Source organism: Sarcophilus harrisii, chromosome 2, assembly GCF_902635505.1.
Source record: "Sarcophilus harrisii chromosome 2, mSarHar1.11, whole genome shotgun sequence".
NCBI classification, from domain to species: Eukaryota; Metazoa; Chordata; class Mammalia; order Dasyuromorphia; family Dasyuridae; genus Sarcophilus; species Sarcophilus harrisii.
The window spans coordinates 128,498,438-128,525,270 of NC_045427.1; the positions used below are offsets into that span (position 1 = coordinate 128,498,438).

Genomic DNA, 26,833 nt, shown 5'->3' on the forward strand with positions numbered 1-26,833 from the left:
TATACATATAAAGTATAATATGCTATGAAATATATATATGTGTGTAATATAACATATTTGATATATGCAATGTGCAATATACTCTATATTACATGAATAGACACACTGCATATGTGTTTGATACACTAGATATGATATTGTAAAATGTAACATGTAACATATGTATATTATAGGCTATATAAATATATGTAAATATGCTATGCTTCATATGTATATGTATAATATATTACAGATGAGATATATGGTGTATGTATGTTTGTATATAATATGCTATATATATTATTTATGTATGATACTATATATATTACATGTATATAATATTCTATATATGATATATATAATAAATGATAAGCTATTGGTATATAATATGCTATGTGTATATATGTATATAATGTACTATATAACATGTGCAAGTAATATATAGAAATATGTATATGTGTGTAATGTATTATATGTAATATATTATCTATTGGTCTAGACCCATGATTTCATTGATGTAGGGAACTTCCAGTGAGGAAAGTCCATTTACCTATGCAGAACAATGCCTACTCTGCAATTTAGAGAGTCTAAAAGAATTGCTTAGGGCATTGCGAGATTAGCTGACTTGTCCAGTGTCACACATTGTTAGAGATAGGACTTGAACATGGCTCTTCCCAAATGTGAGATCATATATCTTCCACTATATCATTCTGTGTCTCTCTAAAAAACATGTAAGCAAGATACATATATATGTAAGCAAGACATATACCACACACATCCCACACATCACAATAATACATCATAACACATACATTACATGCCTATATCATATAATCACAAATCACAAACATATGTATAATACACAGCTCGCATAACAAATATTTATTGCACATATGTACTATATTACTATGTGCTCTTTTTGCCCAAGATCACATAGACAGTAGCAGAGTCAGACTAGAACTTGGGTTCCCTAAGTCTCAGACCTGGGACCTTTTCACTGAGCCATACTGCCTCTCAACTTATCTTGCCACATAGAATCTATTATCTCACACACATGAACACAAACTCTAACAAACAAATCCTGAAGCCTAACCAACCTATCAACACTTACATAATGCTCTAAGTCTGTCTTTACATTTTCTCAGGGGAAAGATTTTATTTGCGTTTAAAATGAAAATGTGAAGGTTCTAACTCTATTTGATTTTTATTTCTGGTTCTTAAAAGTGCTTTGAGAGGGAGAAGAGTTTTAAAGACATTTCAAGATTGAGGAAATTGGGGAAGAGAGAAAGGAAACACAAGGAGAGAGAAAATGAGATTAAAGAAGGGGGAGAAAATAAAGAAAAGAATAAAAATGAAGATAGGATGAGGAAAAGAATATAAGAGATAAAGAGGACACAAGGACAAGAGAGAAAAGAAGACAGGATGGAGACTAAGAGAATAAAAAAGAATAAGAATACAAAAGAGAGCAAATGAAAAAGAAAAGAGAAGAAGAGGTAGGAAGAATGAGAGGGAAAAGAGGGAAGAAAATGAAAGGAAGGAAACAGAGAGAAGAAAAAAGAGAGTGAGAAATAAATGTATTTTAAATATATAGGAAGAGAGGGGAGATGGGGGATAGAAAGGGAGAGAAGGAAAAGGCAAGGGAAAGGGACAAAGGGAGATAAAGGAAAGGAGAAAGGAAATGAGAGATAAAGATAGAGTACTGAATAAGATAGAGACTCGGCTTCTGAATTTCCAAGCCACTGATCTTGCCTGATGGTCCACTGCCTTTCAACAAGCTCTCCTAAAGCTTTGGGGGTGACTGGATGAAAAGCTTCCCATCATATGAAGGATGAAGAAGTAAAACAGAAACAAGTCCCAATGTCCCAGTGGGAGAAAAACATCTTCTGGTCATTCACTTATTTGGATAAACTGGCTCCTCTCACAGCAGATAACAGTCCTACATCTAGGAATCATAAATGAATCGTGGAGAATGCCCTGCCATTCTAATCTGTAATGATCGAAGCACCAAACTGCAGCTGGGGGTCCTGATTCAGGTTGCCATTTGGTAAACCATTCCATGTCTCTGGATTTCAAATTCATTTGTAAGGACTATCTTTTCCCACTCACCTCTAAGGTCCTATGAAGAGCTAATCACCAAACCAAGAGAACTACCACTTTTTTTCTCTTTCTTTTTTATTCTCTATTCTTTAATTCTCTCTCCTTTTTCCCTCCTCTAGGCATCTAGGTGGTGCAGTGAAGTTAGGAAGACTCCCTATTTTTGAGATCAAGTCTAGACTCAGACACTTACTAGCTGTGTCATCATGGACAAGTCACTTAACTCTGATTCAGTTTCTTATCCTATAAAATGAGCTGAAGAAAGAAATGGCAAACTCCTCTACTGTCTTTGTCAAGAAAACTCCAAATGAGGCCATGGAGAATTAGGCATGATTGAAATGACTGAGTTACAATGAAATTTCTCCCGCTAATTCTATCTCTCTGCTGCTTTACTTTCCCTTCTTCCCTCCCTCTAGAAAAAGGGCACCATAAGGGTCCCTCAGGAGATACAATGTTTATAGTATACTATATGAACAATCAACCTATGAGGAACTGGACACAAACACATCCCAGGAAAACTGAAATGGGGACAGTTTCTCCTACTTACCTGCCCAGCTGAGCCCGAGATGCTCTGATATAATAGCCATTTTCATATCTGCCCTATCTGTCCCACTGAGAGAACCTAGAGAGAAAGCAAGGGACATCATTCAGTAATGTCACTATTGAGTGCAGGTGGGCTATGTCTGAAGAGTGACCAAGTGATGGCTGGCACAGTGCTAGGCACAGGGCAAGAACATAATCAATAGATTTGCCAAGTCAGGTAGTGCCAAGTTCAAACCAAGCTAAAATGGCGCACTATGACAGGAATAGCAGCTTGCATGAATCTCCTTGAAGGGTCAAAGAAATAATCCAAATTAGCAGCCTTCTGGAATGCCAGTAGGGTCAGGGAGAGACACAGAACATCATCACACAGAAGCTTATACCAAGGGTTGTTTCACTGAGGAGGCTATATCTTTCTCTCAAGGCCAGAGGAGTTAAAGTCCTTCTCCTATCATCGGCTCCACTTCCCTGTAGAAAAAGAAGAAAAGGTGATACTGGGTATTTTTTTCTTTATCAAGGCTGACCAAGCCATCTCCTCCTCAAAAAACCTAAACCATTTCAGACTTAAAGAGACAATAGCAGCATCTTAAGTCTAACTTCTTTGTTTTCTTTTTCTTTTTTTGAGGCAATTGGGATCCAGGACCTATGTGAGTTTGGGTTGAGGCTCTGACACACTAGGAGGAGACTGTGGTCCAGAAGCTATGATCCTTTTCTCTCTGGGTCTGGCACCCATGAGAAGGAAGGTTATAAGAATCAAGGCCCTAGTAGGTAACAACATTTTTTAAAATGGAAGTGTAGAGCAGGACTTCTTAAACTTTTCCCATTCATGAGCCCTTTTCATCTAAGAAATTTTTGCAGTACCCTGTGTATATGGGCATAAACAATAGATATACAAATCAAATATTTACTGATAATAAATAATAATTTCACAACTCCCACATTCAGTTACAAGATCCCAAATGGGGTCATGACCCACAGTTTAAGAAACTGGGGTATAGAGAACCCAGAAGAGTTCCCATTCCCAGTTTTATTGTGTCCTTCCTATGGCTATGGCCAAGATTGGTTGAATTTGTAAAAAGAGGCAGACTTTGTTCTCCCTGTCAGGTTGCAGTGGACTGTCCCTGAGAGGAGAGAAACATCCTATGTATCTTTAGAATTCAAGGGCTGTTTTTCTATATCGAGAAAGAGGATCAAGTCAAAAATTTAGAAGACGGGGGATTCTAGCCGGCTTCCTGCCCTTGACAAGGGCTGTCCCACCTCTGAGATGATTCCTGGTCTCCTGGGATTTCCCTGGGAGAAGCTTGACCCTAGAAAGGAGATCCTGGGAGCAGAGCAGCCTGTCTCACCTTGGTGCATGGGGGCATTGTAATGTTCAAGTGGCAGAGGATATGTTGAGAGTCCTCATATTTCATCGCCTTTCGCAGAAATGATAGAGATCCTCCCGCTTCTCGACTGCTGTCCCTAACCTGAAGGGAATAACAGAGAAGAGGGATTCAGGGCATTCCTGCAGAAAAGACTTTGGGATTCCATTTCAGTATCTGGTTGGCTCAGACTTCTACACTCCCTTCCCCTGTAGAGCCCCCAGCAGCAGTCCCATGGACTCGTCTGTACCTTCACAGATATGGCAAGACGGTTTTCACGAAAAGATTGGAAGTGAAAGCTCCGCTGTTGAGCAGCTTTTTTGACAGGTACCAGGTTCCCAGAGAGCTCTGCAAAGAGGGGCATTCCTTCCAATACCTAGAGGAAGCGAGGACAAACGACAACAGAACATGTCAGAAAGAATCTCCACATAGTTACACTTTATTTGATTGGATTGAATTCAGCAAGGAGTCATTCAGGCATTCAATGTCTACTATGTGCATGGCAATTCAGTTACCAGGGATTCAGTTAAAAAATAAACAAACCCAAAACAACAGTTCCTACTCTTAAAAAGCTTACATTATGAGTTTTGGACACAGATATCTAAATATTATAATAATCATATTATAATATCATATAATAATAATTATTTTTAAATAAGCCCGTGATTTTATTTCTATAGCATAGATTAACATTTTTTGAGGTGTAATTTACAGTCTAAGAGTGAGATTGAGAAATTAAGGGGTTTGCCCAGGGTCAGACACTCAATATGTTTCAGAAGCAGGATCTGAATCCTGCTCTTCCTGATTTAAAAATAAGCTAACTACCTACTATGCAATGCTGCCTCTGAAAATGCAAAATATTACATCTGGTGGTGGTGGTGGAGTCCTGGGGGATTAAGACAAGCCCCCTTGGAGAAGGGAACAATTGAATTGAGACAAGAAGGAGAACTGAGGATTCCCAGAGATAGGCATGAGGAGGGAGAAAATTCCAGGCTTGGGAAAGAGCAAATAAACTAGTCAGGAATGCAAAATATGTAGGAGGTAGAGGATAGCATGAATCAGAATGGCCAGAGCCAGATTGGGAAGGGTAATATGCTGGAGGATTTTTCAGTGGTCTTTCTATTTTCCAGAGGATTCTCTGTCTCCTAGAGCCTCTGAAACGTCTTGAACTAGGGAGTGACAGAGTCAGATCTGTGCTGTAGGTATATCAATTTGCAGCTGTTGAAAGATGGATTAGGTAGGGGAGAGGTCTGAAAGCAGGGAAAATAAATTAGGAAGTTACAGCAATACTCCAGGGGACAGGTGATGAAGTCCAGATCTGGATCATTCATTACTTTTTTCCTCTGGGCTATTTTTTTATTTAGGGAAAGTTATTTCTGTTATCAACACAAAAAGGCAGGGCAAATCAGACAGGAATCCTTAGGAATTTTTATATCCTTTATTGGAATAATTATCACCATAGTATAACATTTTGCATTAATGACAGTATAGAAAACTGGATGATCCCTTAATACTCTGTCTTACTTGCTTACTGGAGGATCTTTGTGGGGGGAGAAGAATAAGCATGTAATAAGCAATTACATATGCTAAAAACTTTTTGCAAATATAATCTTATCTGATCCTCATAAAATCCTTCTTAGGAAGGTGCTGCTATTATTATCCCCATTCTACAGCTCAAATTAAGTGATTTGCCCAAAGTCCCACAGCTAAGTCCCACAATCTGTGTCTGAAATAGGAGTTCAGATCATCTTGATTTCATGCTTGGCTGTGTCACCCAGCTGCCCCCAGGTATCACTGAGGTAGGAATAAAGTTCAAAGTTGAGTAATGAAGCTAAGCAATACTAGATTAGTGAAATAAAGGGAAGGTAGAGCTTTCCTTAAGACTTCACTGATTTTTCTCTCAAGGTGGGCAAACATCTGGTTAAATCAAAGGCTACTCAACTGAGGTTGGCAGACCTTTCTACCTTAAACCTTTCAGGGAAATACTAGAAAATGAGATCAAAGGCTTTCTTTCCTCTCCCTCATCCTTAGCTATATTCTTCCCTTGAAGTAACATCACAAAACTTGGAGAAGGAACAGGGAGGGTTTCACTGGCTTGAAAGTGATCAAACAAGAAGGAGATGGGTTTGGTAAAGAGAATATGAAATTGAAGACCAGAGGTAGGGAGCTTTCTGTTCCTGGGATATCCTTGCTGCAAGAGAGTGCTTTCTCTTTCATTTTTTTACAGATCCCTGGAACCTGGGGCTAGATAGTTCTCCCATCCCATATTTTGTCCTTGCATCGCTTCTTTTCAATTGGCTTTCAATCTTCAACTTTAGAAGTGATCTGACCCCTGGAAAAGTATACCTCTTTCCTGTGTACTTATTTTATTTGAGGGAATATTGGGTCAAAATTTTATTAGAGCTAAAGTTCCCCATGCAAAGAATTTGTCCAATGAATGTTTGTTTTAGAGTTAATAATACTTCTAAAGTAACCGACGGATATTTTCAAAGGGAAATCTATGTGTGTAAAGGATTTATTGGTCACAGTTGGTCAGGATACCCCATTGCCAAGGTCAAATTTCTCTAGTGCTAAAGATAGCTGGAGAATTTGAGAAACAGATCTTGTTAACACATGGACTCTTCTTATATTTCAATCAAAGAAGTGAAATACTTCTCATGTAGAATAACAACAATTCCTGGTATTTGTAGAATGATTTCAATTTCTCAAAGGATTTTTTTTTCACATCTTATATTACTCTATCCTCACAGTCCTTCAGTGAGATGAAGAGAGCAGATGTTATACTCTCTTTCTTGCTCAGCTAGTAAGTGGCAGAACTCAGGTTCCAATCCTGGGCTCTGGCTGTTAGTTACTTTCCTGTCAGCAGGTCCATAGCCAGTGGGTTCCACATCATGGATCATAAGGCTCTCTAATATCTCCTACTATGCAACAAACTGCCTCAAATGGCAAAGACCAGAGGGACTAATAGGATTCAACCTCCTGGTCTGGGAGCACCATTAATCCCAATGCTCACTCCAGCTCTCTCTACTGCTTCTGCATCAGAGGAGAACTAAAGCTAGAAGAGGTAGAAGAGATCTAGAGGCTTTCTACCTCCAGTCCCCTCATTTTATAGAAACTGAGGTCCAGAGAAAAGTGATGGAACCCTGAGATGATCCAGGCCAGCTCCAAGGATCTTGTGATGAAGAGAGCCATCTACACCCAGAAAGAGGACTGTGGGGACTGAGTGTGGATCACAACATAGTATTTTCACTCTTTTTATTGTTATTTGTTTGCATTTTATTTTCTTTCTCATGTTTCCTTTTTGATTTGATTTTTCTTGTGCAGCAAGATAATTGTATAAATATGTGTGCATATATTGGATTTAATGTATATTTTTCCATGTTTAACATATATTGGATTACTTGGTATCTGGGGAGGAGGGAGGGGAAAGGGAGAGGAAATTGGAACACAAGGTTTTGCAAGGGTGAATGTTAAAGAATTATCCATGCATATCTTTTGAAAATTAAAAAGTTTTAATAAAAATGATAATAATATAAAAGTGATGGAAACAAGGTCATACTGATATAAATAGTAAAGCTGAAATCGGATGCTTCCTAAGAAGCTGTGTGATGCTAAGCAAGTCACCTCATCTTTCTTAGACTTGGTTTTCCTTATCCGTAAAATGGGGACAATGATAGTACTTTTCCCATGAGGATCAAATGAAATAACACATGTAAAGTGCTTCAAGAACCTACATATGAGGAAATTGAGGCAAACAGGATAAGTGATTTGCCCAGACTCGCACAGCTAGTAAGTTTCTGAGGTCAGATTTGATTCCAAGCCTGGCATTCTATCCACTGTGGCATCTAGCTTCCATGTAAAAATTTAGCTATTATTATTATTATTATGTTCCCATTTTAGCATACTGTTTCTACTCTTTCATTACTTAACACAGGGCAAGACTCACTTCTCCTTAAATATATCTGGACTTTGTTGGTAAGAATAAAGGCCACAGCATAGGTCCCAAGTTGTATAAATCTTAGTATAAACTACAGTAGGTACCATTTTTAATGAACACACATTCACATATAAATAAACAAATGTGTGTGTATTTGCCTTTCAAAGAGACATTTGAGAAATGGTATCTATTATTTAGAATAATAGAGTATTTTCCTTTTGCCCATACCCCAAAAGCCCAAACTTCTCAATGGGAGAGCCAAAGACATGAATTAAGACTTCTACCCCCTTTAGCAGATTAATTTTCCAATGACTGGAGACAGTAGCTACATGTTAGAAAAGCATCTCTGAGTACCCTTATTTCAGTTACAGACATTCTGTCAGAAAGACAGCTCTAGGGGTATAAAAAGTGCGAGCGGATGTCTCTCCTAAGTGATGTCTTCAGGGAACACTGTATACCTCAATATCTCTGCTCCGGGCTACTTCAACAAAGTTTTCATGTTGCTCTAGGGTCTTGTCTACTTTGTCATCTGTCATGCAGTAACAACGTAGCCGTCCCTCTCGTGTATCATTCATCTTGGCGAACACCACAAACTTGGCCATATATGGCACGGCAGTCAGCTCTTTGTACAGCAGCGTGGCAAAGTCTACAGCCTCGGCTGTCCGCGGGCAATCAGACAACCAAAACCTAAGGAGCAAGTGCAGCTTTTAAGGCAGGTCAATCCCCTAACCCCTCTCCAAACAAGAACATCAAAGGCAATTAAAAGGCAGATTCAAGTCATATATAAAAAGAAAGCTCTGTTGCTTCCTTATGCAGAAAGGGCAACACAAGAGTGAGAGAAGTAGCATATCAGATCAAGAAGTCAGTATTCTCTGTTCCCACATCTAGGCTGAAGGAAAAAGCAGCTTGGTTTGTATTTGTGGGATCATGATCACACACAGAGGTCTGGATGAACCTTACATCTCATCTAGTCCAGAACTTAAAATTATACTAATCACAGCCCTTTTTGCCTGAGAAATTTTTACACAATTCCAGGTATGTGGGTATAGAAAGTAGGTACATAACAAAGCAAACATTTACTGACAATAAATCATAATTTTTCTAGTCCCACATTCAGTTCTGTGAATCCATATGGAGTTGGAAACTGAGTCTCAGAGACTTGTTAAGAGTCACTATCAGTGAGTAGCAAAGCTAAGATTTGAACCCAGGTCCTGTTACTTCATATTCAGTTCTTCTTCCATGTCACCAAATGAGATATGCTTATAATGAGAGGATGAGACCCATTCCTTCTCATTCTTCCCCTCATCCCAGCTCACCTTGCAGAAACATTGGTGGTAAAGTTGGCACATTCATTGGCATATACCAACTTGGTAGTTCCTGTAATATCTTCCCACTGGGCTTGTGCTATTCCACCTTCAATGTAAGCAGAGAAATGATAAGTTTTAGGGATGTACTATCAGCACCTACACCCCTGCAGAGAGCCACTTCACAGGGCCCCCATGCTCCCCTTGAATTCACAAGAAATCTAGGAACCAAACATACAAGGACAAAGATGGGTAGGTCTACATGAAGCTCTCTTTGGCTCTCTAAACAAAGGCTTTTGTCTATCCCACCTTCCCTCTCCAGCACCCCCTTCTTTTCCTCAGATTAAAGAGACCCAGACATTGGAGAATGGATCTTAATTTAAACTCCTCATCCCTACACACCTCCTTCCAAGAACAAATCACCATGAGTGAAGTCAACACACTGTGAGGTGAACAGTATATGAAAGGAGGGGAACGCAGTCTCCGCCCGTATGTATTCCCACCTGGCTGCTTCTGCAGGAGCTGCTATTGCAGAGGCAAAGTAACTGCAGGAGGAAACAGGGACAGAGGCAGGAGGGCGTCTCTCACCAATGACACTGCAGAGCAGGCGGAGACTTGTGGTGTCCCCTTCCCCGCTGTCCCGGGGATTGTCTTTCCAAGAAGGAGGTAGGGGGATCCGGAGCCCTATGGGGCGGTGGAACTTCCTCCGCCGGGGTTCCACAGTCACAATTGGGCTGAATGTTGCTTGGTTGCCCAAAAGTTTGGTGACTAATTCATCTGGCACAGGTTGAGCCTAGGGAAGATGAGTATAAGATAACTTAGTGCTCAGTAAGGGGATAATTGTGGTTACCTTGCCTCAAGTACTAACCCTTCAACATCATCAAATCAGAAAATCTGGAAATAAAAGGGCTTTTAGGAAACATGAAATAGGGAAACTGAGCCCCAGGAAAGTTAAGTAACTCCCCCAAAGTCAAGTAGGCATTAAGTAACAGATATTAGCTTCTCGTTCCAGTATTTTAATCCATTATATAGATTCTTTATCAAGAAGGTCCTGGATCACTTTACCTGGAGAGCCAGTTTGACTTTCTTAGTAACTGCAGTTTCAGGAAAGGTTGCTTGCACCATGGGGACCAGCTTGCTCTTTAGAGAACCCCCTTCAGGGCCAATCATGTCAAAGTCTTGACAGAGGCGTGACATGACCACAAAATACAAGGGGAAGTCTGTGGTGATGATTCGGCAAACCCGCTTCTTCTCCAGCTCCTCCAAGCTCTCCAGTTCTGTAGGTACCAAAAAATCCCTCTTGTTCATGCCACAAAACAACCCAATAGCCTGCTTTTGAAGGAATGGGGTTGTCTTACACCCTGATACCTTCCTCCCCAACATGGACCACATGCCGTATGTTCAAGGCAGTCCTGATACCCTATGTGGCCTGGACAGGAGAGCCAGGAGTGATGCTTTAGAAATCAATAATCACTGCTTGAGTCATCTACATAAGATTAAAATTTAGGATCTTAGAGAGAACATATCCATCTTCATTACTATAGATGGGAAGATGGAGGCTCAGAATTTTGAAATGGCATATCTAAGGTAATACATGAGGAAATAATGGATATGGGGTCAAATCCAGATGTTCTGGCTCTTAGTTCTTTGTTCATTCTATTAGATGTCTGGAATTTTGATGGATCTTAAGCTCTAGAGCTCTTGTACCTTCCCTATCCCTTTTTTCCAAAGCACATGGAGGAACAGGGGGCAATGGAAGCAATTGGGCCTCTCATTCTTAGCTATTGCCCCCATTGTAGTTACATTCCTCCTGCCTCCCCATAATCCCAATCCTAGGGCTTTTTTCCTTCTCTCTCTTCCCTCCTTTGTTTTGTTTAATATCTGCTTTAGGAGGTAATTTTGAGCTAAAGGGCTAAGTTCCTTGCACTCTACTGCTAATAGAAGAAAGTTACAAGAATCCCTCAGGCTCTTTTTGAAGTCATACGAGTGCATTAAAACAATGGCCTTCTGGAGATAATACATGAATATTATTTGGTCTTTCTATTATATTAATTTGTATAAATAAAATAATAAAATAAAATAAAAAATCGATAGTGTCAAATTTCTTTAGCATTAACTGAAAAAAGATATGTATTTAATACATATATGAATGTACATAAAGCACAAGTTCTGTTGTATAAAATGAGAATATAGTAAGAATAAGAAAAACAATATATATTTAGATGGCACAGTGGATAGAGCATTGGACATGGAGTCAGGAAGACTTCCGTTCAAATGGGGCTTGCATTTATGAACTATGTGAGCCTGAGCTACTCATTTGAACTCTCTCTGACTCATCTTCCTCATATATAAAATGGAAATGATAATAATATCCCCTCCCATCTAAGGTTTTTGTGAGCATCAAATGAGATAACATTTGTAAAGTTCTTTGCAAATTCAATTTGTAATTCAATATAAATTTATTATTATATGTATAGATATAAACATATTTCTGTATGTATATTCATGACCTTAAAGTTTGTAAAGTGATTTCCTTACAACCATCCTTCAGGATGGAGAATGTTCCTATTCTATAGATATGAAAGGAGTTTGAGATTTAGAAAAGTCGGGTAATTTGCCCAATTACTTAGTTGCCCAATTTATTTAGTAAATTCTGGGGCTCCAAATGGAGTCTTTTGATTCTAAGATCACTGCCTTTTTAACCATACCCACTCTTGCCTGTCTTAGGTTCTAGAAACTCAGTCAGAATGTGACTTCATCTAGAGCAAAGCCTCTTAAACTATGGCTTATGGGTTATGGCTCCATTGTTATGTGACTGAATGTGAGGGTTGCAAAAAATTAGGCAAGAGTAAACAGTTTCTGAACCCAGCGACCAAAAATTAATTCAAAATCAAACACACAATGAATCCAAGGTGTTTCTGGTAACACTTGCCTACGTTGCATCATGCGACTTCATTGCTGCAGCCTTTTGCATTGCACATGCCTGAACATTGTCAGAAATACCTCAGCTCAAATTTGAGAGGAGGTCACAAAAATTTTTTCAAGTGAAAAGAAGTCATGGGTGGAAAAAAAAATGAAAAAACCCCGATCTAGAGATGTCTTCGTTCAAGGAAGCCCCATCTGGATCACATTTCAGGCCTCCATCTCACCACTGGCTCTGTATGTGATGCTGGGCCCCCAGTTACCTTCGTCCATCCCGTTGAGGGCTTGGTCGAGGTAGCTCTCTCCATAGCGGCTCCGATGCTCCTTCCACATGGAACCATTCTCACTCCGAAGCACCACCAGCTCTCGGTCTCCTCGACCATGGGAGGCAAAGTGGGGGATTTCCACAATCACCGGGCTAGGATTAAGAAGAAGACTCAGGAAGACATAAGGAAGATGTAAAAAAATCCTGGGAGGTCAGGGACCCAGAGGACAGAAAACCCCACCTCCCTTTCATCTTGTAGATGAGTATAAACTTGCTGAATTTGTTACAACCATTTGATGCAGGTCCTCGTCAGGAAAAAAAAAATTTCTGATTACTGGGAAGGGAAGAAAACAAGCAATGAGGTACTATTTGCCTGACATTGTACTAGTAATTTTTGGCAGATATTCTCTCATTTGATCTTCACAACAGATAAGAGGTAGATGCTATTATCACCCCCATTTTGCAGTTGAGGAAACCGAGACAGAAGTTAAGTGACTTGGCCAGGGTCACACAACTAATAAGGTAGATTGGCTCTGAATTCAGGTCTTGCTGACTCTAACCTAGAGCTCAATCCACTGAGCCACTTAGCTACTAAATTTACATTCCTTCCTTCCCTCATTTAGATATTCAAAATTTAGAACCAGGAAATTATCTAAATGAATATATAATCTAATCCACTCATTTAACAGATGAAGAAATGGAGAATCAGAAAACTGAAATGATTTGGTCAGCGAGAGAGCAAGCATTCCAAGTCCAAGATGAGGATGCTGCCTCCTCATCTTCCTACTCTGGGTACCAGGTAGGGGTGGGGCAAAGGGACCAGTCTACGTTTTTTGCCTCATCTTAGGCTTTAGACAACCTGGAGGATTCACCTTCTCTCTATACAGCCAACATTTTTTCATCTCTAAATTTTCTCCAAGGCTAGATTTTCCCAGCCTCCTTTACCCCTAGAATTCCTGTTCATCCTTTGAAGCCCAACTCAAATGCTGCTTCCTCTAAGAAGTTTTATCTGTTTCTCCTGTTTGTAATAGTCTTTCCTCTCTTGTTATTCAAATAATATTCTACTGGTTCTTCTTCCTTGTTTTCTTAGAGTTCTTTGTGTAAATTCTTGCCTCTGTGACATTTTACCTTGAATTTTACTTACCAGTGTGCATTTTATACCTTCCCTAGTAGATGGGAAACTTCCTGAAGGCAGGAATTCTCCCCACCATCTTTTTATACCTAGTACCTAGCACAGTGCCTTATGCATAATTGGCTTTTAACATACACACACACACACACACACACACACACACACACACACATATAAAACTGAAAACTGCCCTTAAAACCCATTATTTCGGATTGCCTTATAATGGAGACCAGTTTAGAATTCTTTTAGTCGGTTAATAACTGAGCCCCCCTCAATAGCATCCCAGGCAAATGCTCATGATAGATTTCATTAGGTACCAGAATGGTCAGGTTCTGGCCATAGAGAAATTCATCAGGATTATGGACCTCCAAGAAGACAAGGAAAAAGAAGGGGAAATGTGAATAAAACCACCTATTTGCTAGGGATTGAAATTTAACATTGTTCTTTCTCTCCATGAAGAAAATCTCCTGGGGATGACCTTGATTGTCCTTCATCCTGGCTTTCTTGACTGTATCAGTTACTGATGGTCATATTTCCAGTGTTGCAATAATAAGAAGAGCAGGTCAAAGACAGGTTGCTCAGGGAAGATTAATTCAATTTTGTACCTCACCTCTTCTCCATCACTTACCTCAGGAACTGGCCTCCTGTCGGTCCCAAGGCAATGATTCTGCTGGCCAGACCCTCTTCCTCAGCCAGGGGTGGTGGTGTGGTTAGCTTCTGGGGCTTGACCAGGCGGCAAGTGATGCGAGTGGGTGCCGCACATGCCCGGGGTGGGATGATGACCCTCAGGCCATTGTGCCGACTTCCTCTCATGGAACCCCCACGGGCATCAACCATGAAGCTCACCAGGAAGCTAGGAGATAGGATGGAGAAACAGATTGCTTAATATCCTGTCTCTTTTCTCAGTGTTCTATCTCCTCTCCTCCCTCCTTCCCCTCAAAAAGCCCATCTCTAGCCACTAACTATTGAGAGACAGAGACTGGAAAAGATGTATCTACCTGTGGGCTCCTTGAACCTGACCCACTCACCCTGTATGTACTGGGCTGGCCACAGGACTAATATTATCTGAGGTCTCTGTTGCTGGGCTGCTGGGAATTAATGAATCTTCATCAAATTCTTTAGATGCCTGAAGAAGAGATAAATGGTTGCATTTAAAAGGGGCTCTCTTTACTTACTAGATCTCAGAAGTGTTGAGTTGCTGGTTTGCCGGGTACATGGTAAGATTTTTTTCTTTCCTATTTTATATTTAAGTTTACAATTTAAAAAATTTACAAAAAAAAGAAATGGCTTGTCATCCCATGTAAGAAAACACTATGAGGAATAGTGGTCTTCTAAAGCCAAAATGTTCTTAGTTTTCCTACTTTCATAGCATAGAACTGGAAAGAATCCCAGAAGCCATCTAGTACAACCACCTTCCTTGACAGATGAAGCCCAGAGACACTAAGTAACCTGCTGAAGATCACACAGAAGGCAAGTAGCAGAGTCAAGATTGAAAACCAGATTCTTAGATTCTCCTACTCTGGAAGACTCATCACCTCTCAGATTAAATTTGCTGTTTTTTAGCTAGCTGTTGTTTAGTAGTTCAGTCATGTCCAACTCTTTATGACCCCCATGGACCATCCTGTCCATGGGATTTTCCTGGCAAAGATTCTGGAGTTTTGTCATTTCCTTCTCCAGGGTGTACCTTTTTTTATATAGATAAGGAAACTGATGTAAACATAATTAAGTGACCACACATTTGGTAAATGTCTGAAACTGAATTAGAATTCAGGTCTTCTTAATTCTGTGCCCAGCACATTACCCACTGAGCTACCTAGCTACTTTTGAACTCCATAGCCTGACTTACATTGCTCTGAATCAATTAGGGCATATCTTCTATATCCTCTTATGTCTTATTTCTTTCTTGCTTTAATAAAGACAGTCTCACTGCCCCCTGGATGTACTACAATTATTCTTGCTTTTGGTAATCATGCATTTAAGGGACTTTCACAGGTTTAATCTCATTTTATTCTTATAATAACCTCCATGAAACAGGTAAAGCAAAGAGTAGTATTTCCATTTTACAAACAAGGAAACCAAGATCTGAATGATAACAGTGTTGAGCCTTGAACACTGATCTTGTGGCTCCACCAGGGACAAAAGCCCTAACAGCTGCCCTGAACAATTGCACAGAATACACACACAGTTTGCACATCTTTCCCTCACACTATCTCAGGAAGTCTGAATCCTTGAAGATGCTTTATCTAAAATAAGAGAGGATTGCACCAAAAGATCGCTAAGACCTTTCCTGTCTCCAAATTCTATGATCCTACGTATGGGAGAGAGTATAAGTTAAATGATGCATTTTTACCTGTTCTGGCTCTTCTGCTCTGATTACCACAGTCTCAGGTGTGACACATGGAATCCTGGGAATGGCTGGAGATTCCACCCTGTATTCAAATCACATGGGAAAAAATGTCAGCATGGGAGTGGTATAGCTAATAATTATAGGTTATAGATTATAAAGTCAGTAACTTGATATTCCTTTATCTTTCCTGGGATGTCCTAATAAAATGACCACCATTTCCTCTCCTGATATATTATTCAACCTAAGCAAGAATCTTCTACCTTAGTTGGTCTTAGTGCCCACCAAGGTATCAAACTCATGCCTTCTTTGCACCCTGGATTTTCTCATCTTCCTCTTAGCCTACTAAATTGAACTCTGCTTTTAAGGCATATGCCAGTTTCCTCAAGGTAAAGAAGTCTTCTAGGTTTGGGGGAAAGCAATGGCCAAGGAGTCAGAAAACCTGAATTCTAGTTTTGGCCCTACCATTCATTTTCCATGTGACTGTAGGCAAGTCACTTTCTGTAACTGACTTTCTGGTTCTCCATCTGTAAAATGAGGTTGTTCTTTCCAACTCCAATAGTCTACAAATCTATGAATGTTTCATAAAGTCTTTTTTCAGCCCACATTGTTTTCTCCTTTCTCTGAAGACATATGCCATGTTGAATACACTCTTAATTCTGGCACTGGAATCTAAGTCTTATATGCATCTGTTTCATGTGTATCTATTCTGTCCAGCTAGACTGAAACCTCCTGTAAGAAGAAACCGTTTCTTATCATTCTTTGGCACCCTCTATGATTGGGAGGGGATTCCCACTGTTGATTATATAACAAGTGTCCAAATGATGCTAGTTGAAATTTTACCTGCCTCACAGATTTGCCTTGTTCATTTTGAGAATTCTTGGAATGCTTATGCTTTACCAGAACCCACGCACACGCACACACGCACACGCACACACACACACACACACACACACACGGCTTAGTTATTATTTTTGAGTGAAGAAAGGCTCAAATGCAAATATCCACATATACAAAGGCATGTGACCTGGTTCAGCGCACATCTGAGAAGAAATGGGAAATAGAATCTAAATACACACATCAATTGGGCTTGTCATTCAATGTAATGGATCAAGTTAACAGATCAACAGAGGATACTTTATACATGATCAGAAAAAGGGCCATTATAATCTTAGTTGGGCAACAAATTTCAGATAAAAGTTTCTACCAGTGATTTTTTTCCTAGTGAGAATTGAGCTTTATAGATGTGTGCTTGTGGTGGGACTGGAAAAGTTGGGAAGGAGAGAATATGGGATCTTGGGATCATAGAAGCAGGAGTGATAAAGAACCATCAGTTTCCTGCTGTGGTTCCAATGCTTCCCAGAGGCTGATAGGGTGGCGCCATAATTCACAGAGTGCTGGACCAGAGTCAGGAAGACCTGAGTTCAAATTTGTAATTGTATCTCCAGAGTATCCAATTGTATCTCCACATAGTAAGCACTTCAGAAAATTGTTTTCATTCATTCAATCATCCATCCTTTCACTCAGGTGAATTCTTCCTCTGGGAGTGGGAGTGATTCTTACACTTGATCTAGCTTGGGCACAAAGTCCAGGAGCTCCTTTTCTTCATCTACATCCCTGGAATCCTGCTTCTCAGGTTTGGGGCCCATGAGTTCCTCCCCTGAAATGCACACAAGTTTAGAGTTAGGACAGGACAGAGTTAAGAAAACTATTTGGGGGGAGGGGGTTGGATGCTTTGCTGTTTTGTTTTTTAAAGTGCTTTCCTCTGGTCTTCATCCCAATATTTCCACCATAGAGAAAACCAGAAGGTGGATTAGTGCTCAAAATGCCAGAACGTTTAGAAGAAATTAGAAACAGATTAGACTAGTTTATTTCTTCTAGCCTTGGGCTCACTAAGACTCTGAATGAAGGACATAAAATCCTAATGTGTCAATAAGTTTGGCCAGGAAAAGGCAGATAGAACACAGAAGAAATTCTCTTAGTCTGATGTTCTTTGCTTTGTAGCAGCTCTTTTTGGGGAGAGCATTTGAGATATCAGCACTCTCTTGAGTTCATTCTTCCCAAAGCATGCATTAATTAGAGATAAATTGAATAATTGCTACAATAGAAATGAAACCCTTCATTTTAAAGCCCACTAATGTGGTTTATATAAGACCCACATTGTTATTATTTAAGTCTGGTTTGGACCTATTACAAGGAAGTTTCAAATTATGATTGAATTGGCTTTCTGCACATCTAATCACAAGTCTCTTCATACCTCCCTCCCCCACTCCTCCTTGCTTAGGAGGCCATAACCTTGACCTTGTGGATACCTTCTCCTGGTCCCACAAAGTAGGTTTTCTGTGAATTTGGAGCTGACAGAATGAAAGAACAGCTCATGCACGTAATACCACAAACACAGCAGCATGGGCACAAACACAGAGATGGGTGGGCAGGAACTCCCTGCCAAAGGGGATGATTCTCATGATTATACAGTTCCTAATTTAATCAAGTTCCTTGCTCCTGGTCTGTTAGCCAGCCCAGAAAACTGGAAAGCGGTGGTGGTGAGGGATGGGTTAGTGAGAGCTGGGGTTGCTTAGGGTGAAATGTACTCTGGTGACAAAGGACCACAGGGAACAGAAAGCATTTCATACCCATTATAGTTACATGAGCAGTTCCTGGAAAGCAAAAAAGAGCCAAGTTTATAGAAATACAGGATTCAAATCAGTGTTATAGCAAGAGGCAGGTTATATAGCTCACATGTGTCACCATAAAAGTCAAAAGAAAGGTATTAATTCACTTGCTTAGCTAACTTCATGGATGGTTCTGGGAGAAGGAAAGGGCCATTTCTAAACTCACGTTAGACAAAAGGACAGCAGCTTGTGGACATTTCACAATTAAGAAAATGACTGGAATTTCATCAACACATCAAACGGTCACAAGATGGCTTATTAAAGAAAATTCTGAGTTCAAACAATTTTTTAAAAAATCAGTTGAAAATACACGGAAGATGGATGACTATTATATCAGTGTGTCATCTATATACGTTGTCTATTACTTAGCCAATAAGCCTCAGAGAGTTACTTAGGACTCAGGGAAATTATATGATTTGTCCACAATGATATGGCCTATAATTATCAGAGGCAGATTTTGAACCCAGGTTTTCCTGACTACAATTTCAGCACTATTCTGAGAGAGAAGGGATTCATCTATTGGATAAGATGTTGGATCAGGAAATTACTAAGCAGTGGTGTCCTGGTAAATGTTTAACAACCAGTTCTTTTGGAGAGAAATGGTACCCACAGTATACTTTAAAGCTTAATCTGAATTATTAATACCTTTCTGCATTAATTTCTTAAGTTTAGAAATCAACAAAACAGTAAATCAAGCCCCAGTTTGTAGCTTTTTCTGATTTCTGAGCTGGAAATGATCGCCCTGAAAATTTAACCATCTTCTCTCAAGAGCTGAGACAAATTAGCTCTAGCACCTTCCTACTTCTAAGGTGGAATTTTTATGATTATAAAGTGTGTGTGTGTGTGTGTGTGTGTGTGTGTGTGTGTATTTGCATGTGTACATGCACACACTCATAGGTGCTTTGAGTGGTAGTGGTAGATTGTAATATGAACAGCAGTAAAAATGGGGGAGGGAAGAGCTTTAGATTTATTCAGATTCTCAGAAATGAGAATATTGAAATACCCTGGAGAAGAGTAGGATAAGTATCCCTCTTTCTTATTCTGAATTTGGCAACTCCAGCCCTTACCTTCATCTTCAGAGACATCCAGATTCTCATCCACTCTCTCTGGGAAACTCATTCGGTGCTTGTCGCTGACTAACTGAAAAAAGGAAATAGGGACTTGACTTTAGGACTCCTTAAAGATCAAATGCTGCCAATAATAGGTAGTTAACAAAATGTTAAGCCTATGGTATACTAGATGGAGTAAATTTCATCATTCCCACTTTACATATGTGGAAACTGAGGCTCAAAGAACTTAATTGACTAATTCAAGGTCACCCTAATTAGTGGCAAGATTTGAACCCACATTATTTGACTCCAAATTCTATGCTTTCTTCAATATGCTTCCAACACAATGACCTAGGATCAGGATAAAGGGGAAAGATGGAAGAAGAGAGATTACTCAGTTGTCATAAGTTGGAGCCAGCTATTTCAGAGAGTGAAACTAACCTCAGGAAAGGTCTGATTATTATCAGAACAATAAAACAGAAAGCACCTGCTCTTATTCTCTGTTCTTCCTATACATTGGAGTTTTAATACCTTGAAACCCAGTTTTTTTCCTGGCTTCCCAATGACACTAGAGGGCAGCAAGACCCTAAATGGGGAAATGAGAAACATACTCAAGTATTATCTGCTCACAAGTAAACCAGATCACTCACACTGGGCTATCAGTCTATGGGCTAAGATTCTTGCAAAATAACGGGATGTAATTAGGGAGGAGCAGTTAGGGTTTTACTCCAGGGTGCTTCATTTAGAAGGAAGCCTCACCTTTGAGGGCTAGGATCTTTGTTTCCTGCCTGCTCCTCCCTTCCCTATCCCCTACTGAACTGATGGTTTGCTTAAAGCTGCTTGCCTTAGGTACAGTCTGGGACTTGCCCCTGATAGCAGACGTTCCCACTGTCTCTGGTGTGACCCATTGAGAGAACTGTACTTACCACAACACCAGTTTCATCTGTCACAATTTTCAGTACATCAGTTACAGAAATGTAGCCGAGGCGTTTGGCAATGGCCAGAGGAGTAGTTCCATTCTGAAAAATGCAGAAGGTGGAATTAAATGGGGAGAAAGAGACAGGGCTGGGAGAAAACTTACTATATTTCCTTTGGGATCCATTCTTCTGTGTGCCTTCTTTAGCAGGCCTGCATAGATAGAATCTGACTGCCATGAAAACATAAATCTGTGCAAATGGGTGAGATCTACCAGTCTAAGTTATAAGGAAATTGTATTGGAAAATGTATGTATGAGAAGGGGAAAGAGTCATATTCTACCTATAGAGTGTAGGACTATACAATGTGAAAGGTACAAGCACATACTGCCAGAAGGAAGACTAGAGAGTAGCTTTTAAAGCCCTTTGTGACCTGGTCCTTTCCTGCATTTCCAGACACCCATCTCGCAGAGCTGTTGTGAAGATCACACAAGTTAATAATATTTGTAAAGTGTTTAGCATGGTGCTTGATGCATACTAGGTGCTGTTGTTTAAAAAAATACCATCTCATACTTTTGTGATTTCCACATACTCCATTATCCAAAGACTCTATCCTCCATGCTATTCATTGCAAAAGATATTTCATCTCCCAATGCTGGCTGAATCCTATGTATGGTAGGCTCTCCCTCCTCCTCTCTATCTCCCAGCTTCCTTTGAGTCTCAGCTCATACCTTTCTGCAAGAAACTTTTCATTATTCCTCAGTGCTAGAGCCTTCCCTCTGTTGATTTACAATTTATCTTGTATATGTCTTGTTAGTACATATCTGTTTGCATATCTTCTCCTCAGGAGAAAATTAAGATTGATTTGGTATCATTTTTAATTGATCCTGTTTATTGACAGGCAGCATACCTCTACTGATAAATGTTATCTTGCTCAGAGATCTGCTTCGGTTTACCTTTTATTATAAAATTCTACCATGACACCCATTAGAATGAGGACTCCTTGAGAAAAAAGACTATTTTTGCAACCCATTGGTACAGCTCCTGGCTCATACTAAGTACTTCATATTTGTTAACTTGAATTTTTGCCTGAGAAAAGGGCAAGAAATCCCTCAATGTGATTTTAAAATCACAAATATTCAAGGATCTATTTGCTGTGCCTCGATCAGTAGGTATCAAAACATGGTGAAACTTCAAATTGCAGGAATCAAATCTCCAAATAACTGGAATAGGGAAGGAGCATATCCTGCATTCTACTTTTATTTGAAAGTGCCAAAGGATCTTTGAATGTTCAGTTCTAAGCATAACATTTTAGGAAGGACATTGACAAGATCTAGCATATATCCAGTCAAATATGACCAGAATGAGAACAATATACAAGTCAATTAAAAGATCTTGGGTTGGTGAGTGTGGAGAAGAGAAGGCTTAGAGCTGCTTTTAGTCATTTGTTGAGTTTTCATGTGAATAGGATTTAGCCTTAGACTATGTAGTTTGAGAAAGAAAAAACTATGAATAGAAGCCAGCGAGCCAACATTTGCTAAGCATCTATTATATTCCAGGAACTGTACTAAACATTGATGATACAAAGAAAGGTAAAAGATACTTCCTGCCTTCAATCTGACAGAGGAGAAGTTGAAGAAAGGCTGAATTTGGCTCAAAATAAGGAAAATCTTCCTAATAATTAAATGCTATTCAATAATGGAATAGACTGCCTTGGGAGGCAGTGAGTTTTCTGTCAGATGACATCTTCAAGGTTTTTTTTTTTTTAATTTAGGTAGGTGTCATGAGAACAAAAGTATTAGAAGCGTCCTTGACAAGTAAGTTATTGGTTTAGGGGATAGATATAGTGCCTAATGGCCTAAATACAGAAGCCAGTCACAGAGAAGAAGCTTCTTTCTCAGCCTTGACACAAGCATATGACTGGTGGCCCCACAAGGCCAAGCTGGAATCAGAGAAGCTATGCCGAATTGAATTAATATTGAACCTTGCTGAATATCCTTTCCATGCTATAGCTAAATAAGAGTCTTTTTGTTCATTATTAAATGGCCACATGCCTCATTTTGTCCCAATCAAAAACTGAAATGATCAGACCAGTCTGAGTGAGAACCATCTACAACATGGAGAAACAGGGTGCCAAGGTTCTTCAGCTAGAAATCATAGGGGCAGAAGGAGTTATTTTTTAAAAAAATAATAAATCAATATACAGGGCTTGTCCTGGAATCATCATGTGGAAGTTTCTGTCTTATCCCTTAAACCTTCCAAAGAAACTCCTCCAGGATTTGGTGAAGATAAGTAACCCATAATGACTTGATTAATTTTAACATTGGTATTAAATAAGACCCTGTTCTGGTCCTCATAGGAAATATAAAATACCAACCTAATACAATGTCTGCTCTTAATGAGCTTAAAATCTCTGACTTTTGGCTGCCTCAAGGCTACACTGGTGTGAAGACACCAAAAATCCAAGTATCCCTTTTACTCATTAGGGAGAGTGGAGGGCAAGGTCAACACAATTAAATATGCCAAGTCTGAGGAAGCTTTACCACAGCTGCTCTATTGCTCACCCCTTCTTCTTCCTGCTGTGGCCTAAAGACCCATGTACCCAAGGTTCTGGTGATAAATGTGATTATAGCTTTCCCTTGTTGGAAATTGTCCCAGGCAGGCCCATATTCCTTCCTTAGGTCTTTCTTTAAATGAGTTAAAAAGTGCTGTAATTAATGGCCTCTTGCTTTCTGTCTAATTCTTTTGGAAAATTCCCCAAGTTGTATAATTGCTGTTAAGGATGGTCCCATCATAGACCTAATTTTCCTGAGTATTCCTATTCCACTTAATTGAGGTTTTAGAGTAGTAAAGCTATTTGATTTATACATATAGATTAACATTCAAATCAGAGAATTATGATTAAAGTCAACCTATGTCAGTTGAAAGAATCTCTGTGAATGAAAGATTGTTGTTGAAGTTGCTGATAGCAAAGCTTTTATAACTATGGATTGTGACCCCATGGGATTGTGTAACAATGTGAGAGATGCAAAAAAATTGGCAATAGTAAAATGTTTCTGAATGTTCTATGTCTTTCAGTATCAAAATTTCCACTAAGATTTAATTCATTATAAAAATTTCTTTATATAAAATTCAATCCTTTCTAAACAAGCAATCTATCTCATTAGTATGCAAATTTGCTTTAGTCTTTAATAAATGGTAAAATTCTATGTGTCAAAGAATTGTTTTAAAATAAATTTCTTTATGATTTATGTACTATCAATAAATGTTTGATATTTATTTGTATACCCATTTTATATATTTGATTACCTATTATATATATGTATACATGCAATATATACATATATACACACAAATATGTATATGTATATATATATATTCTTATATACTCAGAGTTATACAAAAATTTCTCAGGAGAAAAGAAGTCATTAAGAAGGTCTGATCTATGGACAGCAGTTGTTTAAGTAAGAAGAAGCACAGGATACTCACCGAACTGACTTCATTGGGGGAAGCACTATTCTTCAGTAGCAGGGTCACAATATCTGTATGTCCTTGCTGAGCCGCCTGGTGCAAGGGCGTATATCCTAGCTGCAATATAAGGCAGGGATTTTGTTAGGATGTGCTATTTGACGGAGAAGGGAACTCTCAGATACTGAGAGGACTGTATTCATTCAGTATTCTAGTAGAATAGCCAAAAATTCCTAAATGTTTATAGAAACATTATAAGTGGAAAAAACTTTTGCATCCCAATCTTCCTTTTCAAATCTTCACCAGCAGGAGTAAAGACACACATCCTCAGAATTTCTTCCAGCTACATCACAACCTTGCATTTAGCATGGGATATTAAAAGAATTGGATCTGAGGCATTTCTATTTAGTTCAATAAACATTTATTACAAGTGTCTACTATGTGCAGAGAACTGTGTTGGGCCCTAGAATGGTTTCTATCCTTAATGAGTTTATGTTCCCTTTAGGGAAGAAGTGACAAGATTATACTTCAGGGGAGGGATTGATGGGATAAAGTGATTTAGAAAAATTTGAGAAAGAAGAGCAAGCTTTTAACTGGGGGACAGAGAGGATTGGGGATGGCTTCACAGAGGAAGAGGCACCTGAGCTGAGGCTTGAAGGAAGAGAAGAATTTTGAAAGATAGAAAAGAGGAAGGAGTGTTTTCCAGCCATGGATAATGGCCTGTGCAAATATATAGAGGAAGAAAATTACATATTGAATAAGGTAACTTCTGGTAGCTTAATTTGACTGGAATGTGGAGTTTATAAAGAGGAGTAAAGGTAAATAAGATTGGAAAGGTAGGTTGGAGTCAGATTGTAGAGTGTTTCAAATAAAAAGTTCATATTTATTCTAGAGGCAATAGGGAACCATCAAAAGTTTTTGAATGAAGAAGTGATGTGCTGTAGAATGTCTGTGTGGTGGATTGGATGCAGGAGAGATGAGGCAGGAAAAATAAATAGGAAATCTAGAATGAAGGCTGAGTGAGTGGAGAGCAGGAGACAGAGGAGATATTTTGTGGAAGTGAGAACTTAGTTGACTGGATTTAGGGAATGGGAAATAAATAAAGAAGAGCTGAGGATGATTGTGAAGTTTTGAGTCCAAAGGACTGACAAGAATATGGTTTCTGTATCAAAACAGAGATGATGGTGGAGTGATATGAGAAAAATGAATTCAATTTTGGACATGTTGATTTGGAAATGCCTTTTGGACATGAAACTGGAGATGTGAGACTGGAGCTCAGGAGTGAGTTAAGGGCTAGATATATACATTTGGGAGACCTCTGTATAGGGATGATAACCAAACCCATAGGAGGGTCTGAATTTCCCAAGAAAGACATTCTCCTGTACCTTGGTCTTTGCATTAACATCTGCCTGGTGTTGTAGCAGGAACTTTACCAGCTTGATATTTCCATAATGGCTGGCCACATGTAACGGGGTATAGCCCATCTGGGGAAAAAAGGCAAAGATGAATTAATTCAGTTCAATTCAATTCAGTGAACATATTTTGAGCACCTACAAGAAAACAAGCACTGTTATAGGTATTAGTGATACAAAGATAACTTTCTTCCAAGTGTGCTACTTATTATCTATAGTAACCATTGCTCATGATGTAGTAGAAAGACATCTACATTGGGACTCAGGAGACTCGTGCTTATTAGCTATTAGCCTATGAGCAAATAATTTCACCTTTCCAAGCCTCAGTATCCTCATCTGAAAAATGAGGATGATGATATTTGTACCTCCTACCTCACAGAGGAGTTGTGAGAATTACATGAGAAAAGTAAATACTTACTCTTAATCCTAATGAGTCTTTTCAGGGAACTGTTTAGTTTCCTGATCTAATCATAGTTTTAAGGACTTAAAGACAAAGCTTGGTACAACAGAGAGGCTATAGAAATACTAGAGAGAGACAAGAAGGCCTGAATTCATATTCTGCCCCTATCATGAGCTGTGTAACCATGAATAAGTTATAACTTCTCTGAGTTAGCTCTAAATGTAAATGTTAGGCAATGAGGCTGAACACTGGGCATGAATGCTGTACTTGGAATCAGGAAGATCTGAGTTCAAATCACTTTAAACAACTATTAGCTGGGTAACTCGTTTAACTTCTTTCAACCTCAGTTTCCTCACCTGTAGAATGGGGATAATATTGGCACTTAAGGTTGTTGTGAGGCTCAAAAAAGATAAACCTATAAATTTTAAGGATATCAAATAAGTGCTAGCTCTTATTATTAAATCATAGATGCATTGTGAGTGAGAAAGGATGGATATGTAAATGATCTCTGAGAGTAATGCATTTTGGCATGCTAATATTGTAAAACAGATTTCAAACTCATGTAGTATTGTACAATGGGAAAGGCACTGGTCTGGGATTCAGAAATATGGGTTCAAGTCCCAGCGCTAACATAGAATTGCTGTGTTTCCTTGGTCAAACCTTTCTAAGTCTCAGTCTTCATCTGTAAAATGAAAATAATTGCATCTGTACCAATTACTCTCAGAGGGCTGTTGTGAGGAAAAGAAAGTTTAAAGTGGAATTGTGGGAATTTGGACTATTATCATCAGTTCACTTGAGACCTTCCCTAGGGATGTTTGGAGTACTGGCACTGTGGAAATCATCAAAAGTGAAAAGAAAAATGAAGCCTGTTTGACTTTTCAAAGTATTTCAACTCTTACAACTTTCTCCAGAAGACACTGTTTGCATGAAGGGATATTCAAGTTCTATGTAAAAGACCACCAAAATTTTGCAATAGAAGACCAAAACAAAGCCACGTGGGGGAAGAGCGTGTGTGTGTGTGTGTGTGTATGTGTGTGTGT

At 39.2% G+C, this 26,833-nt stretch overlaps 1 protein-coding gene across 11 annotated transcripts in view; it reads right to left on the reverse strand.

Moving 5' to 3' along the window:
- The window catches only part of ANK1 (ankyrin 1), a 326,140-nt gene that overhangs the window by 44,909 nt on the left and 254,398 nt on the right, over window positions 1-26,833 (reverse strand). For 9 of the 11 annotated variants that reach the window (XM_031950759.1, XM_031950756.1, XM_031950752.1 and 6 more), the window contains 18 exons: window positions 25,367-25,465; window positions 24,003-24,101; window positions 20,526-20,618; window positions 19,618-19,690; window positions 18,512-18,535; window positions 17,442-17,538; window positions 15,885-15,963; window positions 14,563-14,660; window positions 14,163-14,387; window positions 12,401-12,555; window positions 10,281-10,492; window positions 9,804-10,008; window positions 9,228-9,324; window positions 8,370-8,598; window positions 4,225-4,350; window positions 3,960-4,079; window positions 2,997-3,081; window positions 2,621-2,695 (listed from right to left, as the gene is read on the reverse strand). In XM_031950759.1, coding sequence (XP_031806619.1) covers window positions 2,621-2,695; window positions 2,997-3,081; window positions 3,960-4,079; window positions 4,225-4,350; window positions 8,370-8,598; window positions 9,228-9,324; window positions 9,804-10,008; window positions 10,281-10,492; window positions 12,401-12,555; window positions 14,163-14,387; window positions 14,563-14,660; window positions 15,885-15,963; window positions 17,442-17,538; window positions 18,512-18,535; window positions 19,618-19,690; window positions 20,526-20,618; window positions 24,003-24,101; window positions 25,367-25,465 — 2,191 coding nt within the window. The remainder of the gene's footprint in view (window positions 1-2,620; window positions 2,696-2,996; window positions 3,082-3,959; window positions 4,080-4,224; window positions 4,351-8,369; window positions 8,599-9,227; window positions 9,325-9,803; window positions 10,009-10,280; window positions 10,493-12,400; window positions 12,556-14,162; window positions 14,388-14,562; window positions 14,661-15,884; window positions 15,964-17,441; window positions 17,539-18,511; window positions 18,536-19,617; window positions 19,691-20,525; window positions 20,619-24,002; window positions 24,102-25,366; window positions 25,466-26,833) is intronic. The other 2 variants (XM_031950761.1, XM_031950751.1) reach the window with 1 other exon arrangement.